Below are 14683 nucleotides of genomic sequence, written 5' to 3'. Positions count from 1 at the left end.
GGGGGGGGGGGGGGGGGGAGAGTCTCTCAGCCGAGGAGAGCCGTAAGGCCATGAAATGACAGTTAGTACGGATATAACCCCTCTGAGATAAACCTTTTCGATTGGTCGGACGTTAATGCTTATCACGTCTCCTGCGCTCCTCGTCCTTTTATTGTTCCCTTCTCATTTCTCATTTTTTCCCTCCGTCGACCGTGTTCTCTCCTTCTCTCTCCTCGTGTCTTCTCCCGCGTGTCTCGTTGCCGCTCTTCTTCCTCTCTCGTGCACCTTCGCCGGACTGGCGCGACGGCGTGTAATGGGCTTAAAGGCCGCATTCCAATAACTGAGAAACGAATTGTCGTGCACTCGCACGTTATCGCGCCCGAGAGACCAAACGGCGCTCGTGTATCACCGCAGCTTTTGTTACGGCGACGTGCCTTTGTTTTCGCCTCGTTTTCGCGATTCTCTCGCATAGCTGCCTTCTCGAGTCTAATACAGACCTGCAAACATCGTCGTCGGCGAACCTCGGCGGAGTGCGCGAGTGTCGCGGACCTCAATCGAAAATAGGTCGATCGTCGCGACGCGTCAAAACTGTGGCGGCTCGCGAGAGTTGCCAACCCGCTGTTCGCGACTCCTTTTTCACTGGAAGATGCGATATCAGCCGTTGATTCGCGTTTCCCGCGGGGAAGATAGTGCCCCGCTCCTTGGAAGCGGTTCTCGCGAGTCAGCGGAACACGTGGGAAGCGAATTCGCGATCCGCGGCTCGACAGCTTTGAGTAACGTTCCCCTTCGCTTTCTGTTGCAGGATGCGCTGAGGAGCCGGCTGGTTCGCGAGGTTCGAGATGTCCGCCGTAACCAGCCCGTATGGCCCGCGTAAGACCATTCTTTAGCTTCAAAAGCCGAATATCAGATAGCGTGCTAATGCCGGAGGTCCGTTCTGCGCGTAACAATAACGATAAACTCATCCCGGCACGGAGATCGTCCCGAGATCCTTCGAGATCTCGCCCACGATCGCTCGTAACGTTAACAACAATAGTCCGGCTTGCAACAATTATGCGAATCCCCGCGATTCGTGGAATGTTGATGCCGGGAAGGGATCCCGGTGCTGGCGATTGTTACGTCGATGAGTCTCCGCAACCGTGCTGGGAATTCGTCCTACGCGAATGGCCGTTCCGGCCCGTCCAAGTGAAAGCAGTTGTTGTGCGACGCGCCGCGGACGGACACGCGCGCGAATCGCGAGATTAATTTTGCTAAACTATCGCGTTATTCGCCGGCAGCGAGCGAGCGAGCGAACGAACGGGCGCATCCATTCCGGGAACGTCCGCCGAGCGCTCGAGTTCGCGGGATTGTAATTGACGCTAAAAGTTGATATCTATTAACTGCGATATGAGAAACGGGCAACGGTTGCGCGCCATCGCCTTGAAACGTCGCGGTATTCGTTACTTGGAATTAGTGACCATTGTCACCTCTCCGTCTCGCGAAAACGAGTACTCCGCGACAGTGTGCCGCCCGAGTCGCTTTCCATTCTTATTCGGCGTCCCCGAGTCATTATTCGCGACGGAGCCGAAGGGCTGCGTGTGAGAGATCGATTCAGCGAGCTAGCGATGCTAGCTCGAAAAGCGAGCCCGTGTTGGCGCGTGTTCGTAAGATCGGCCGGAACGGTAGGATTAGCGGTTAACCTAAACGAGACAGCGATCGAATGAATTCCATCTTTCATCAGCGGACATGCTTTCCGACTCGGTCTACAACTACGCGACGACCCGACGGGGCGCCGCCGATCAGGACAGCGACTCCCAGTACGAGACCCAGGCGCAGTTGCAGATTACCAGCAGCATACAGAAGCCGCGGAACAAGCGGAAGAACTTCAAGCCTATAAGCAGCCGGATGGCGGAGGTGTCGGACGAGTCCGAGAGGGACGATGATGAGCCGGAGGTCGTGGAGGAGAGCTCCAGCGAGATTCTCGAGTACGAGAGGAAGACGATGCTGTTGCCGGCCGAGGAGAGATCGAAGCAGAGGCTAAACAACAACGAGGTCAGCCCGATGGATCTCTCGGTCACCACCAGGCCGCCCTCCTCCGACGACGACAGTGCGGACTCCCTCAGGCACAAGTTCATCCTCGAGCAGCTGAGGTCGCAAAAATTGTATTCTCCCGGCACCGAGGTAAGCGGCGATTCACCCGACAGTCGTTTTCATTTATTTTTGTCGTAGAATGTTTATTGTCATTCCTCTCCTCTATCGCAATTTTTATTTTCTATTCATTTACTTGTGAACATATCGCGAAATGTTTAATTGATTTTTGGACGTGTTAAAAAAAATACCGCATCTCTAGCAATCTTCTTATGTACCGCCCTCAAAAGGATTCTTGCTGAACTAATAGAAGAATATTCCAACACACTTAAAAAGGAACTCTACTTGCAGTCTATTATTTTCTATTATCTCATATTCTAATTGAGTCTTTTTTTCCGAAAGAATATCTCTCTTTTAGTAAAGTGGACTATTAATCGAAAATCTAGATACTCTAATATTTTCCTCTTGGATCAAGAGGAATATTTACTTGAATGCCTTTTTACTAGAAGAAATTTCTATTAAGAATGAAACTTTTGTACTGTAGATTAAAGATGAAAGTCCTTCAACTTTAAGGATATTGTAGATTAAAGATGAAAGTCCTTCAACTTTAAGGATATTGTAGATTAAAGATGAAAGTCCTTCAACTTTAAGGATATTGTAGATTAAAGATGAAAGTCCTTCAACTTTAAGGATATTGTGCTTCGGATATTTTTCTTTTGCTTTTAGGAGAATCCTCTTGAAATCCTATATAAGAGGATTTCATCAAGAATGAGATTATAATTGTTTGAATGTTCGATATTCCATTTCTTATCTCGTTGGTGAATTTAATGAGTTCCACAATCGAAATTTTTTGTGGACTGCTCGCCGGTTTTTTTTCTATCTATATTTCATTAATTTCTTTTAATTTTCTTCAGTGAATATTTATCATGCAAAATGCTTATTTTCGAGCGTCTCGATATTAGCGCCAGTGTCGCGAAGCTCGCAATTAAAATTCGCAAATTAATTTTCGAGTCGCGATGATCAAGTATCTGTTATCTGCGATACACAGGCGAGAAGTCCAAACTCCGATTCGTCGGAGAGGAGCGGCAGCGCCGTCTTAGACGCGGAGTCGTCTCGTTTGGACGACCAGGACACCCAGTTCGAGGACGAGCGGGGCAACGACGCGGATGGCGAGGCCGAGATCGAGGAGCGGAAGCCCTTCGAGGGCATGAGGGAATACGCGGAGTCGACGATGCAAGAACTCCTAGCGATCTATGGGCTGGCAGGAGGCGAGCTGGCGAAGTCGGTCAGCAGGCAACTGCCGCCCACGTTCCTCAACCCGAGTGTTGGTCAGCAGACTCAAGGTTAGTACCTTCCAAAATCCAACGATTGTTGGCGATTCAGGCTCGATCGAGCTGGCGGCCGATGATCCGTGAGATCTCGCCGACGCGAACGAGCAATTTTCGCATATTAGATCTCAACGATTCTTTCGAACAGTTGTCGTACGAAAGACCAGAGTCATCGCCGTGATTCTGAACGCCATTGAAGCTATTGCTATCTTCAATTAATATAGACGGCTGTTGAAATGATCGACGATCCTAGCCGCTCGCGCGCTTTCCTCGTGAATCGAGTAGCAATTAGAACCGCCTGCATCGGCATCTGACAAAATTTGTCGGCGGATCAGAGAACGCGGATTGGTTGGCATTGAATTCGGGGTTGGCGCAGGGTCGATTGTTGGCCGCGGCTGGCCGACATTCGCGATCGAGCTTGGCCGGGGATCAATTTCGCGCCTCTCTCCCTCTTTCTGTCTCTCGCCGTCGGATTTACGATTCGACGCAAAACGCGATGATATCGTCACGTTTTCGGCAAACTCTCGCTCTCTCTTGAAATCTGCAATGATGAAAAGAGGAAACAGCGATTTAACGAGCGACGGAGCAGCTTCCCGTTGATCTGCCGGGAATCAGCGATCGCGCGCGGTAGCCGCGATGGTCGTTCGATACAATGCGAATTAGAAGCCTCCGCCGAGCGGCGGCGGCGGCGGCGGCGGCGGCGGCGGCGGCAGCTTACGTCAGCCGGTATCGCGATAAACGAATTCACTTCTCGCGATACGCGCGAGTTGCGCACTCCGGATGATGGAGGCCCGGCTGAGCTCCGGCCGGAGCTTTCAGCCGGGACTGTACGTGCACCAGAACAGAATGTGGCACTTACATATTGCCGGTGCATCGCATATGTGCGCACGTGAATATGTGATGGCTCTCGCAAGATGGCCGACTTATAACTCATAAAGTCGGTCGGTCCGACTGCGCTAAGCGTCGACTGCCCGACCCGCGATCGATGGATGCCTTCGAGATCAGCCAGCGTCATCGTTTCCCGTTGCGCGAGCGACGAGCGCGTGGGTTGACGCTCTCGAGAATTCCCTGCAGCCAGGAATTCTCGAGTCGCGCGCGCTGCTTTGGGTTACGCGCTCTTTCCTCTTAACACCTCGGGCGCGAATCGCTTCGATCTCCTCTTTGTATAAAACCCGTCGTTGAAACGCGCATTCTGCCAATCTTAATTGCGATACTGAAGCGAATTGAAAACTCAAGCGAGACAATTATAAATCAGCTTGTGCATTTTCAATCCAAATGGAATTTCCCTTCACTCTTTTACGCGAGTTCTTATGAAAAAGCAATAGTGATGAAATTTAAAATTTCTTGAGCCACCACGGTGTTGAGTATTAATCGACTCATATTTTCATTGACTCAAAATAATCGATGATTCCACAGCCTGAATTAATCAATCGTCGTATACGTAATCACGAATAATTTTATCGATTGATGACATTAATTATCGATCAAGGTATAATCAATCGAATAAAAATTTTATTAATAATTGACTTTAACGATCGATAAAACTGTTCGTGATTACATATACGACGACTAATTGATTGATTTCAGTCGACTAAAGTTTGAAGCGGTTCAATAGTTAACATGAAGCTCCAGTGGACAAACTGTCGATTGGTGCAATACGCGACACGATACAGTGTGAACAAAAAAGGAGAACGCGATACAATATCTGCTATGATATTATCGAATGACAAAAACCGAAACTACGGTTTAGCCGCGTCTCCTTTTCATTGTCGCGTCTACCAGCTGGCCTCCACCTACGTGACGAAGAACAAAAGACAAGTCCTCGCGGCGCGACATATCGTCGCGATCGATACAAAAATCGCGCGTAATTTATCATGCAAAAGAGAGTTTAAAGCGCGCTAAAGCGCCTCTCGACAATGACACGTTACACGACGGCAAAAAAGCCGAGAGAGAACAGTACTTCTCTCCGCGAACGTCACTCGGCTCTGTGTGAACCTTGCCTCGGCGATCGCACGAGTAAATATGTTACGTATTTGTTTGTACCGTTCGGGACGTATGGTCGTTTCGCGTTAACCTCGGGGAAGATGAAATTCCATATTATTCGCATATCCAATGCGCCGCGCACAAGAGGACGATCCGAGACCCTGCTGACCAAGCGCGTCACTCATTTTCCTCATAGCAGTTAATAAACGCGTGAATTTACATACGTGACCTATATGTCCATTCTCTCTCTCTCTCTCTCTCTCTCTCTCTCTCTCTCTCTCTCTCTCTCTGTCTGTCTGTCTCTAAGCGCACGATACGATCAGCTGTCAAAGCGATCTGTCGTGACTCTCAGTGTCCAGTCGATCGCTCCATTTCGTGGCGCCGCGCGACATTAAAGAGACGTACAGCAAAGGGAGAGAAAGGGTGACCAGGGTGTTATACACGCGACCGTCACGCTGAGAGCGAGAACGGCCCGATAATCCGGCGCGAAGAAAACCAGAAAAGTCGACCATGCGCGCGCGCGCGGGCGGAAGAAGAGGGAAGAGACGACGGGCGAAGCTTCGTAGGTTCGAAGGGAGGATCGAGCGAGGGGCGAAGGGGCAGACACCACGGTGCCTCCGTGAACCCATTAATCATTCCACCAGGATAAAAGGCAGTAAGGATGAAAAGAGAAGACGGACAGTCGGACGGACAGCGGGCAGGCACGCAGACTCGCTGGAAGGAGCGCGCAGGAGAGACAGAAAGAGAGAGAGAGAGAGAGAGAGAGAGAGAGAGAGACCAAGAGACCCAGAGGAGGCAGGAGCAGGAGAAAGAGAGGATATTCTCTTCTCCTTCGTCTCCGTCCACTTCCTCTCTCGCGTCCGCGTGCGCAGGATCATTTTTTATTTTTGTCCTTTTCGAAATTCGTCGGACGCCTCCATTGTCAGGGCCCGCGGAGACTTCGAGAGACAGGCCTCCTCTCCTCTCTCGTGCCCCCGAGCGTCGTCCCGTCGCAGGGGCCAGATTCATTAACTGATAGCACGATTCCCCCGGCTCGGTTACGTTTTTTAACGATATCCGTCCGCAGCGCCGACTCGGAAGAATGATCGTCGAATGCCACCCGTCGGGCGAGAAAATCCGCTGCGTCCTCGAAATCGGCCGGCGGACCGGCCGCGATCGACACGGCTATCTCTCTTTCTCTCTCCTTCCCTCTCTTCCTCTTCCCTTCGCTCCCTTTCTCTATATAGATCGTCATCCAATTTAGCGACGCCTTAAAAAGTAATCGACGTTATACCGGATGATTATCTACTCGAAAAGGTACACACACGTGTCCCCGTCGAGCGCGCCGATAGGAGAAGAAATCCAGAGCTCGGGGCGGTTTCTCGATCCGGTTGTTTCTCGATCTCTATCTCGCGCGGCTCGCTACAAACCTTGACGAAAAATACCGAACGCGTCCCTCCTCAATAAAAGTTCTCGCGACAAAAAAGTTCCCGTTTCGAAAAGCGAGCCTGCGTTCTTCAGACATCACCGTGAGGAAACGGCCGCTGCAAACCCCTTCGTTAAGAGACGCCGGATTCAAAAAGCCAGCTAACTCGACCGCTATTCAACGAATCTGTCGTATCTGCCGGTCGGGTTTAATTCGAGACGTTGGTAGCGCGCGCGCGCGCGCGCGAGGAAAGGAACGGGGAATCGGCGGCGGTATTGAGGCGAGGGGTCCCGGGGCGGGGAGTCTGGATCGTAGCCTGGTTACGAGCTTTTATGTCTCCCGAGCGCGTACCTCGCTCGCATGAGTTAGGTATGACGGTCTTCCCGAGGACGAATCGTTGCGAGATCGAAATCGGAGCTTCCTCTCCTCGTTCGGGGACAAAGAGCCCTCGCATCGGATCACGAGTGGCGTTGAAGACTTCAGGTGTTCGACCAGTCGCTGAATTGCGGTGAATTTTAATGCGCAAGTGAAAAATCGAAGGAACAATGGAGGATGAGAGCAACGAGAGAGCAAGAGAGCGAAAATTTCTTCACATTGTCATTTTCTTCTCCATGTCAATTTATTTCACGATATAAGATAAGAAACGACGAATTTGTGAAATTCTCCGAGTGATTTGCATCGCATCTCTCGACTAGAAATTTATCCCATGATCAGGTTGGTCCCAAACAGTTATCTTGTTATACGAGGTGATTTTAACGGGTCCTAATCATCGATAATATTTTAATTATGAATAAGCCTTTTAATTGATAATAAGATCCTGATCGTTACGCTGCGTTACATGACTCGCCAGGACTCGACAACAACCATTACAAATCAAATAACTGACTAGTACCAACCTGATCAGGACGATCTGAAATGAGTTTCTAGTCGGACTACTTCCAAATATAGTACTGTCAAGAAGCGTCACCGCGCCAATGACGTCGCTTAATTGCGATTTTTAACGGCGCGAAATTTTCACGAGAACACATAAAGTGTATATCTCGCGCTCTCGAGCGGGAATATTTGCCGCCGCGTGGGACGGAGAGGAGCAAGTGGAAGGAGCGGAGGAAGAAGATCGACGCCGCGAACCTTGCGAGACGTTGATCGGCGCTGGATTCTCTCTCGGTGCGACGAGATCGTGAAACGTTTTATGAAAGCTTTTATGAAAGGCTTTACGAGCCACGGACCGAACTGGGGCCCCGGCTATGCTTCTGCTACACACGTGCTGCCACGACGACGAGAGCCCCCCTGAAGGGGACCCGTCGTCTCGTCCTTCTCCTCCTACTCTCTTTATCTTTCCCTCTACGTACGGCCCTGCGTACGAGTCGCGTTTTCTCTATCGATCCTCGAAAGTACCTCGTTTTTCATCATCATCGTATCCCGCCGTCGATACCCGCGCGCGCCCCTCGCCCGTCGATCGCGTCTTTCTCGCCTCTTCCCCTCTTCTCCCTCCTTTCCTCCCCTTCTTTCTCTCTTCCTTTTTTCTCGTCGACCTCCTCGAACATATTTCACGGCCGGTATTTTCCACGATTGGAATTTTTTCGCAACATTGAAGGTAAGCTCGCAGATTGACGTTCAGCGAAGCCAATCGAACGGTCGTTTGCGATCGTCGCGTGAATTTTCGTCTTTCCCTTTACGGTCAATTTCATTTAGAGGTTTACGTATCGCCATTACCATTCGTACGACAGTCGTCGTTCGCGTCGCGTTGATGTCCGCTTCCGGGTCAATTGGATCTCCTCAGCTTTTTTGTTCTCCAATTAAAGTTCTGAGTCAGAGAGCGGCGGCCAGAGGGGAGACGGTGGGGTTCTATTGACGTTGGACGCGGTACAGTCCTCGCAGCAGCCTGCGTTAGCAACGATTATACGTATCTCTCGAATCTTGTCTTCTTCTTCTCCCTCCTCCTCTCTCTATTTTTTATTCGACATCGATCGACACCAGCACGATTGGAATCGTTAACGAGCTTGTCTGCGTCATGAGTCGATTATTTGCGAAGAATCGGGATTTTTCGCCGCGATTATAAATCGACGTATCGGTGAACTTTAGCACGGAGGCCTCGACGAGCGACGACGAGTGAGCATAGAACGGTAATCAAGTTAAGCCGCCGATTATGAGCAGTTATTATCCGTGAGAGAGCGGACGTTTTTGCGAAATATTGTCGGGCGACGTCAATGGCGCGGGAATTTCCGCGACGGAGTTCGCAGAGAGTAGCGCGAAGCAACGCGCGATTTGCGAGACAGAGAGAGAGAGAGAGCGCCTTCCCATCGGCAGAAAATCGCGAACGGCACCCACATCCGCGGCAGTTCCTTCCTCTGCTTCGTCCTCGTCCTTCGGTCAAATTAGCGCTGAGATTGAGTGAGGCGAAGCGAGAAAAAAGAAATGGACCAAGGAATATTATACCACCCGTGAAATCCTTTCCCATTCCCGTTCGTTCTCCGCGAGCGCGTTCTCCATACTCTTTTTCCTCCACTCCGCGGCATCTTGTTTATTTTGCCCGTCAGCTCACTGACACTTGGACATTCGTTTAAATTTAGAATTCAATAGGTTCCTTTTACCGGCCCCGTGTACTTTCGTGCCTTAACGGATTCCCCGCTCGCCGAAGATTATTTGTTTAATTCCAGCGCTACGCCGATCTCTCTCTTTCTCTCTCGCTCTCGCCGTTTCCCGTTCCCGCGGTTCTCGTCCCCGTCCGACGACTGTCAACCCGGAACTCGTGCTTCTTCTCTCCTCGTGTCCCCGTCGCCGTTTAACGCGCAACTATCTCGAGTGCGTTCTCCTCTTTCCTTCCTACGGGCGCTCCGGCCCGGCCGATGACGAACACCGTACGACACCGCGCACTTTTCAACGGTACCTCAATTATCGTTCCCTCCTATCGTCTGGCACCCCGATAAAGATATTATCCGACACGTTTCGCCACGACCGCGCGAAAATGCACAATCGCGAGCGTGCGTAAAATCGCAATAAAGCAGATGCGACTCCGTTCGCCGATATTTCATTAAACGGAGAGCCGGCCGTGGAGGAGAGCTGCTGGCGCGCTGCACGGCTAAACAGGCAGTTAAATTTCCAATCTTAGATTAGTTTCAGATTAAGGGACGCGATAAACGTCAACGCCGCACGAAATATTCCGTGACCCGCGGGCTCACTCACGCCCTAAGGTAGCGGCATGTTTTAGCGTGTGTCGTAATTTGTTAATGATTTATTTCCGAGACGCGCGCACGGAGAGACGGCAACACGGAGAGCACACGTGTTGTGGAACGCACGAGAATTCGCGCCAGGATTCTTGCGATTTCTCGCTGGAACGACTACGATCGTGTTTTCTTTCTCTCTCTTTCTCTCTCTCTCTTTTGGCTCTTTCTCGACATCTCTCGCGTCGCGACGAGGAATATCACGGGGTAAGTGCACCGATCGCTTTATTACTTTATTTCGCCGTGCATCCACTCGCGCCGTGTTGGCGCGAGGTGCGAGTTTTACGGCCGTCCCCGTCTTTGTGCCGTCCTCGCCGACGCGACGCCGGCGACAAGTAGTTCTCATCGAATCAATGGATCGGGATCCCAGCGGATGACACCGTCGTCGTCGTCGTCTCAGCGCATCCGCGATAATTTTATTTTTACGAGTACCGGTTTTCGCGCTGCCTCCGCCGGTTCAGCTGCAGCCTGGAGCGCTTGAGAGAAGCTCCGTTTCGTGAAAATCGGCTTTCCGCCGCTCTATTCGAGCATCATCACGCGCGGAAGAACAGCGATCGTTCGGGTCGCTTCAGACCTGGATCGGCGTCTCATTGTTAGGAAATTTGCATATCTTGAAGCGAACTGTCGCGAGGGCCGTTCCATTAGCATTTCCGGTTTCTCCAACGACGATTACGGCCGCGTTATTAGCATCACGGGGAAGCTAGCGACGGATTTTCGTCAGAATCCCGCCCGCAGGATTCCCCGAGATCATCGATTATTGAGTCAAGATTGAGGTCGTCCCGCGGATGACGAAGACAAGATTTCTACCTCGCCCCCTCATTCGCGGCATCTCTTTGCTCGCCCCGTTCGCGGTGTCGATAGTCGAATGAAAAAGGCGACCTTCCATTAGCATTTCCACGGAGACTCCGCAGGCTCGATTAATTTTTCAAACGATCCCACCTCCGGTTTCGTCGATACGTGCGCCGAGATACGACGAACGCGCCGAGAGAGAGCCAAGTAGTCGTGGCCGAGAAGGCCCATTAGGCCTCACGGAGGCCCGTGGGCCCCTTGTCAGTCTCCGAAAACCAGAAAGTCAGCTTGTCAAATTAATCACGGATGACCAATCCATCAGGAGGCATTCCTAGCCGAGAAGGATCTTCGTTGTCGTCGTCGTCGTCGTCGTCGTCGTGAGTCGTTGTAGTGGTTGTCTTCTTCTTCTTCACGGCCAGCTACCTCATGGTGTTGGCCTCCCCGCCAACTGGGCTCGTGAACTCTCAAATCGTTCTTATTTGGAAGGTCAAATTCGCCGCTCGTTTCTCGTATTCAAATCGAGTACCATTTGCAATTAAACGCGAGGTCACGATAATTAGTCTTAATTATCACTGGGTTATTTGAATTGTACGAATTGAGAACGCGCAGCGAGAGAGAAAGAGGGACGCAGGTAGAGAGCGCGGATTCGTCCGCGAGGAAAAGATGCTCGAGGGTGTCGATAACCCTCCAAGCCCTCGATCGGACGTCGTCCCGATTCCGAAGCATTTCGAGACAAGTCCCACTGGAGATGATGCTGGTGTGACTGACGAGCGAGAAAATAAGAACAGACATCGACTATCTCGCGGGAGTGCGGGCACCCGAAAACACATGGCCGGTACAGTCCTGGGAAAAAGCGTGAATTGTCGCGCGACATTTGCTTCGACATCTCGCGAGTGTTTCTTTAGGTTTTCGTCGATCGGTTCACGCCGCACACCGTCGACGGTGTCGGACTTGGCAGCCGCGCGAGGATCCGTCGCGCCTTTGCCAAGTATTTATTACAGCCAATTGCCAAATTAACGGCCCACAAGTCGACTTTAGAGCCGATCGTCAGCGGTGAACGAGATCGAGCGAACGCTCGATCGTTTATATTTAAATCAATGTCTCCTCGTTCGACATTGTTGTCACGTTGCTCTTTTAATAGTTTGCGAACGATCGCGCCAGTCGAGTCATTCTATGTGTTTCTTCGTAATTATTTATTTATCTCGCGTTCATCACTCAGTAATGAATGTCATTCGATAATGGCACACGCTCGTGTTGCACGTAAGATATCCGGGAATTCCTTTCGCGATGAGCAAACCAACGAATACCGCAAACGTCGTGCGCGAAATATCGCCGACTCTCAAGAAGGGCTAGAGAAATCGCATTGCTCCAGGGCGACATTGCCAAATAAAGGGTTAAGGGCCATGCCGAATCTCGGGAGCCTTTTATCCGGGCCCGATGCGTCGGATGATGCAAAGGAGCGAAAGAAAGAAAGAGAGAGAGAGAGAGAGAGAGAGAGAGAGAGAGAGAAAAGACCCGCGAAAACCAGTTTGTCCAACCTAATACGGTGCCCGTGGCATCGGCGGTCTTAATGAACTTCTTTCTCTTCTTCTCTGTCTCTCTTTCCCTCCGTCGCTCTCTCGCTCGTGCATCCTTTCTTTTCCTTTACTTTCCTTTTCTTTCCCCTTGGAATCGTCGATCCGCGAAACTTGCGTAGATTTTTCCGCGAGGATGCGTGCCCTTCGTCGAGCACGTTGCGAGGGGCACGGAGGAAATGGGGAAGATGGGAAGGCGAGAAACTGTTTAAGAGGCACAGCGGTTAAATACGACGTACGTAGCGCCAATTACGCGCGACACGTCCTACTTTGCATCGGTGACAAGGAGGAGGAACGTCGCGCGATCCTTATTCGACGAGAGAGGCTTCCTCGTGCAAATACAGCGGTGAGTGGTACCGACAGCTCTCGTGGCTGTGCATGCTTTATGAAAACATTTCGCGGAGAATTTCCTCGGTGTTCGTAACGGATCAAGACGAGAGAGACGAGAGGACCTGAGCTCGCAAGCAGGAGGCATTAAAGCTGGCCTAATCTTAATATTCAAATTCTGCGGCGAAACTACGGCGGTCCGTAAGGGTTGCCGGGGGGACGACGGGCAGAAGCGCGATCGAAGAGACGATGAGGATGAGAAGAGAGAAAGGAGGAGGAGAGAGAGCGAGGAGAGCGACGAGAGAAGGAGAGAATGGCCGCGCATAACCGATTCTCGAACTCATAAATTTTAAATTATGTCAAGCAAAAAGAAAGGACGCGCGGCGATGGGACCCGACCTCGGGTAAAATAAGAGAAATGTGCGCGCGGTGCTCCTCCCTTTCCTCCCGCTGTGGCCACCGCTTGCTCCAGAAAAAGGCCGAAAAGCGCAAACTCGCTGAGTTGCAAACGCGCGGCAAACGCGAATGAGGATCGATGTAAAGAAATTATTTTTGCATAACTCGACGGAAAATATTCCACACGCTATTGTGCACCTCTCCGTTATTTTTAGACTCTTTTATTAGGAACATTCGCGGAGGGAGAGAATAATGGAAATGACAAAGGAAAGGAAAATCGAAATCAGATACGTTGTTATATTGAATTCTGATCGCACGCGCGCCCAGTCGCAGTCGACAGGCGAGGCAACACAGATGCATCACGGGTGCGATTTCGCCGCGGTGCGATTAATTCCGGTCCGATTTGCATATGTGTTGAATAATCAGAGAAGATATTTCCCTCTCGTCTCATCCGCGTCCGCAGGGAGAAAGAGAGAGAGAAAATCGTAAACTCGGGGCCCCGGCAAAAACGGCGAGACTAAAGGCCACTGTCAGGGAATTATTAGGGTTTCTACGTCGTAAGGCCCCGCTGGCAGAAGGCCAGCCGTGGAAAGGGGAAGGGCTCATTGCCTCGACACGTTTTCCATACGCGAAACCGCTTTATGGGGGTCGCCACGAAATTTCAGAGAGCCCCATTACCGCGCCGGGAGGGGCCCCGTCGAGTCGAATTTCCGGCATTAATACGACATTATGCGATATTCAAATCTGTGCCGTGGAATTTTTCAGTCTAACGAGATTCTGCCCTGCCTCTCCCGCCCGCCCCTTATACGCTTGCCGAACCCTCCTGGACCTCTTGTTCCCCTCTGAGCTGCGCGAACTTCGAGAGAGCCCGCTCCATTATAGAAAATTGCGGAATGCGGACAGATTGCCGTTTTCGTTTTGTTCAATCCGCGATGATTCACCGTTCGGCTGTTCTGTCGCTGTACTGATTATAATCATTTAATTGCGGCACCCCCTCCCTCCGCTCCCTCTCGCGTCTTTTTGTGATCGAAGAAATTACACTAGACGTTGTCAGCAGTTTAGAGGTCTGCAATTTGGCGCGCTCTCCTTGCGGAACGCGAGTATAGGTTTTAGTGTTTAATTTGAGTCATATCTCCGCGCAAATAATCCGCGCCCGTTTGCTTGAGGATTCCTCCTCGTCTCGTGGGAGCCCTCGTTGAATCGAGCGCGAACGAACGGCGATTGGACGGCGAGGGAGGCTGATCGCGAGCGTGAGCGTGAGCGCGAGGACCGCCGAGTAGCGCGCGGCGTTCCTTTGTTCGCGGCCAGTTTCATTTTTCGAGTATGGAGGATAATTAATCTTGGGTGGGCATAAAAGGGTTTTCGGGTTCGGCCACGAGAAAAAATGAGCGCAGCTCTGGCTTCGGCCGCAGCCAGTTGTTCGCTGGCCCTTTTTTCTCCCTCTCCTTTCCTCACGTGCGTGCGCGCGCGTGCGTTTCTTCCCTCAGGCCCCCTTGCGCTCCACGTGAACTCCTGCCCCCGCGCTTATTCTCTTTTCGTTTCTATTTTAACATTTCTCTTTCTTTCGCCCGCGCGATCCTCTCTTTCTCTCTCTGCCCCCCCCCCCCCCCCCCCCCCC

At 51.4% G+C, this 14683-nt stretch overlaps 1 protein-coding gene across 5 annotated transcripts in view; it reads left to right on the top strand.

Annotated features, from left to right (window-relative positions):
• LOC116843857 (zinc finger protein castor homolog 1-like) overlaps positions 1 to 14683 on the top strand; it is a 193656-nt gene that overhangs the window by 134421 nt on the left and 44552 nt on the right. For 4 of the 5 annotated variants that reach the window (XM_032814693.1, XM_032814696.1, XM_032814692.1 and 1 more), the window contains 3 exons: positions 782 to 849; positions 1697 to 2136; positions 3092 to 3386. In XM_032814693.1, coding sequence (XP_032670584.1) covers positions 819 to 849; positions 1697 to 2136; positions 3092 to 3386 — 766 coding nt within the window. In that variant the 5' untranslated portion in view covers positions 782 to 818. The remainder of the gene's footprint in view (positions 1 to 781; positions 850 to 1696; positions 2137 to 3091; positions 3387 to 14683) is intronic. The other variant, XM_032814695.1, reaches the window with a different exon arrangement.

Source organism: Odontomachus brunneus, unplaced genomic scaffold, assembly GCF_010583005.1.
Source record: "Odontomachus brunneus isolate Ranch 3 - 2012 unplaced genomic scaffold, Obru_v1 Obru_scaffold_036, whole genome shotgun sequence".
NCBI classification, from domain to species: Eukaryota; Metazoa; Arthropoda; class Insecta; order Hymenoptera; family Formicidae; genus Odontomachus; species Odontomachus brunneus.
The sequence above is the reverse complement of the archived record's forward strand: the minus strand, read 5'-3'. Positions and strand labels throughout refer to the sequence as shown.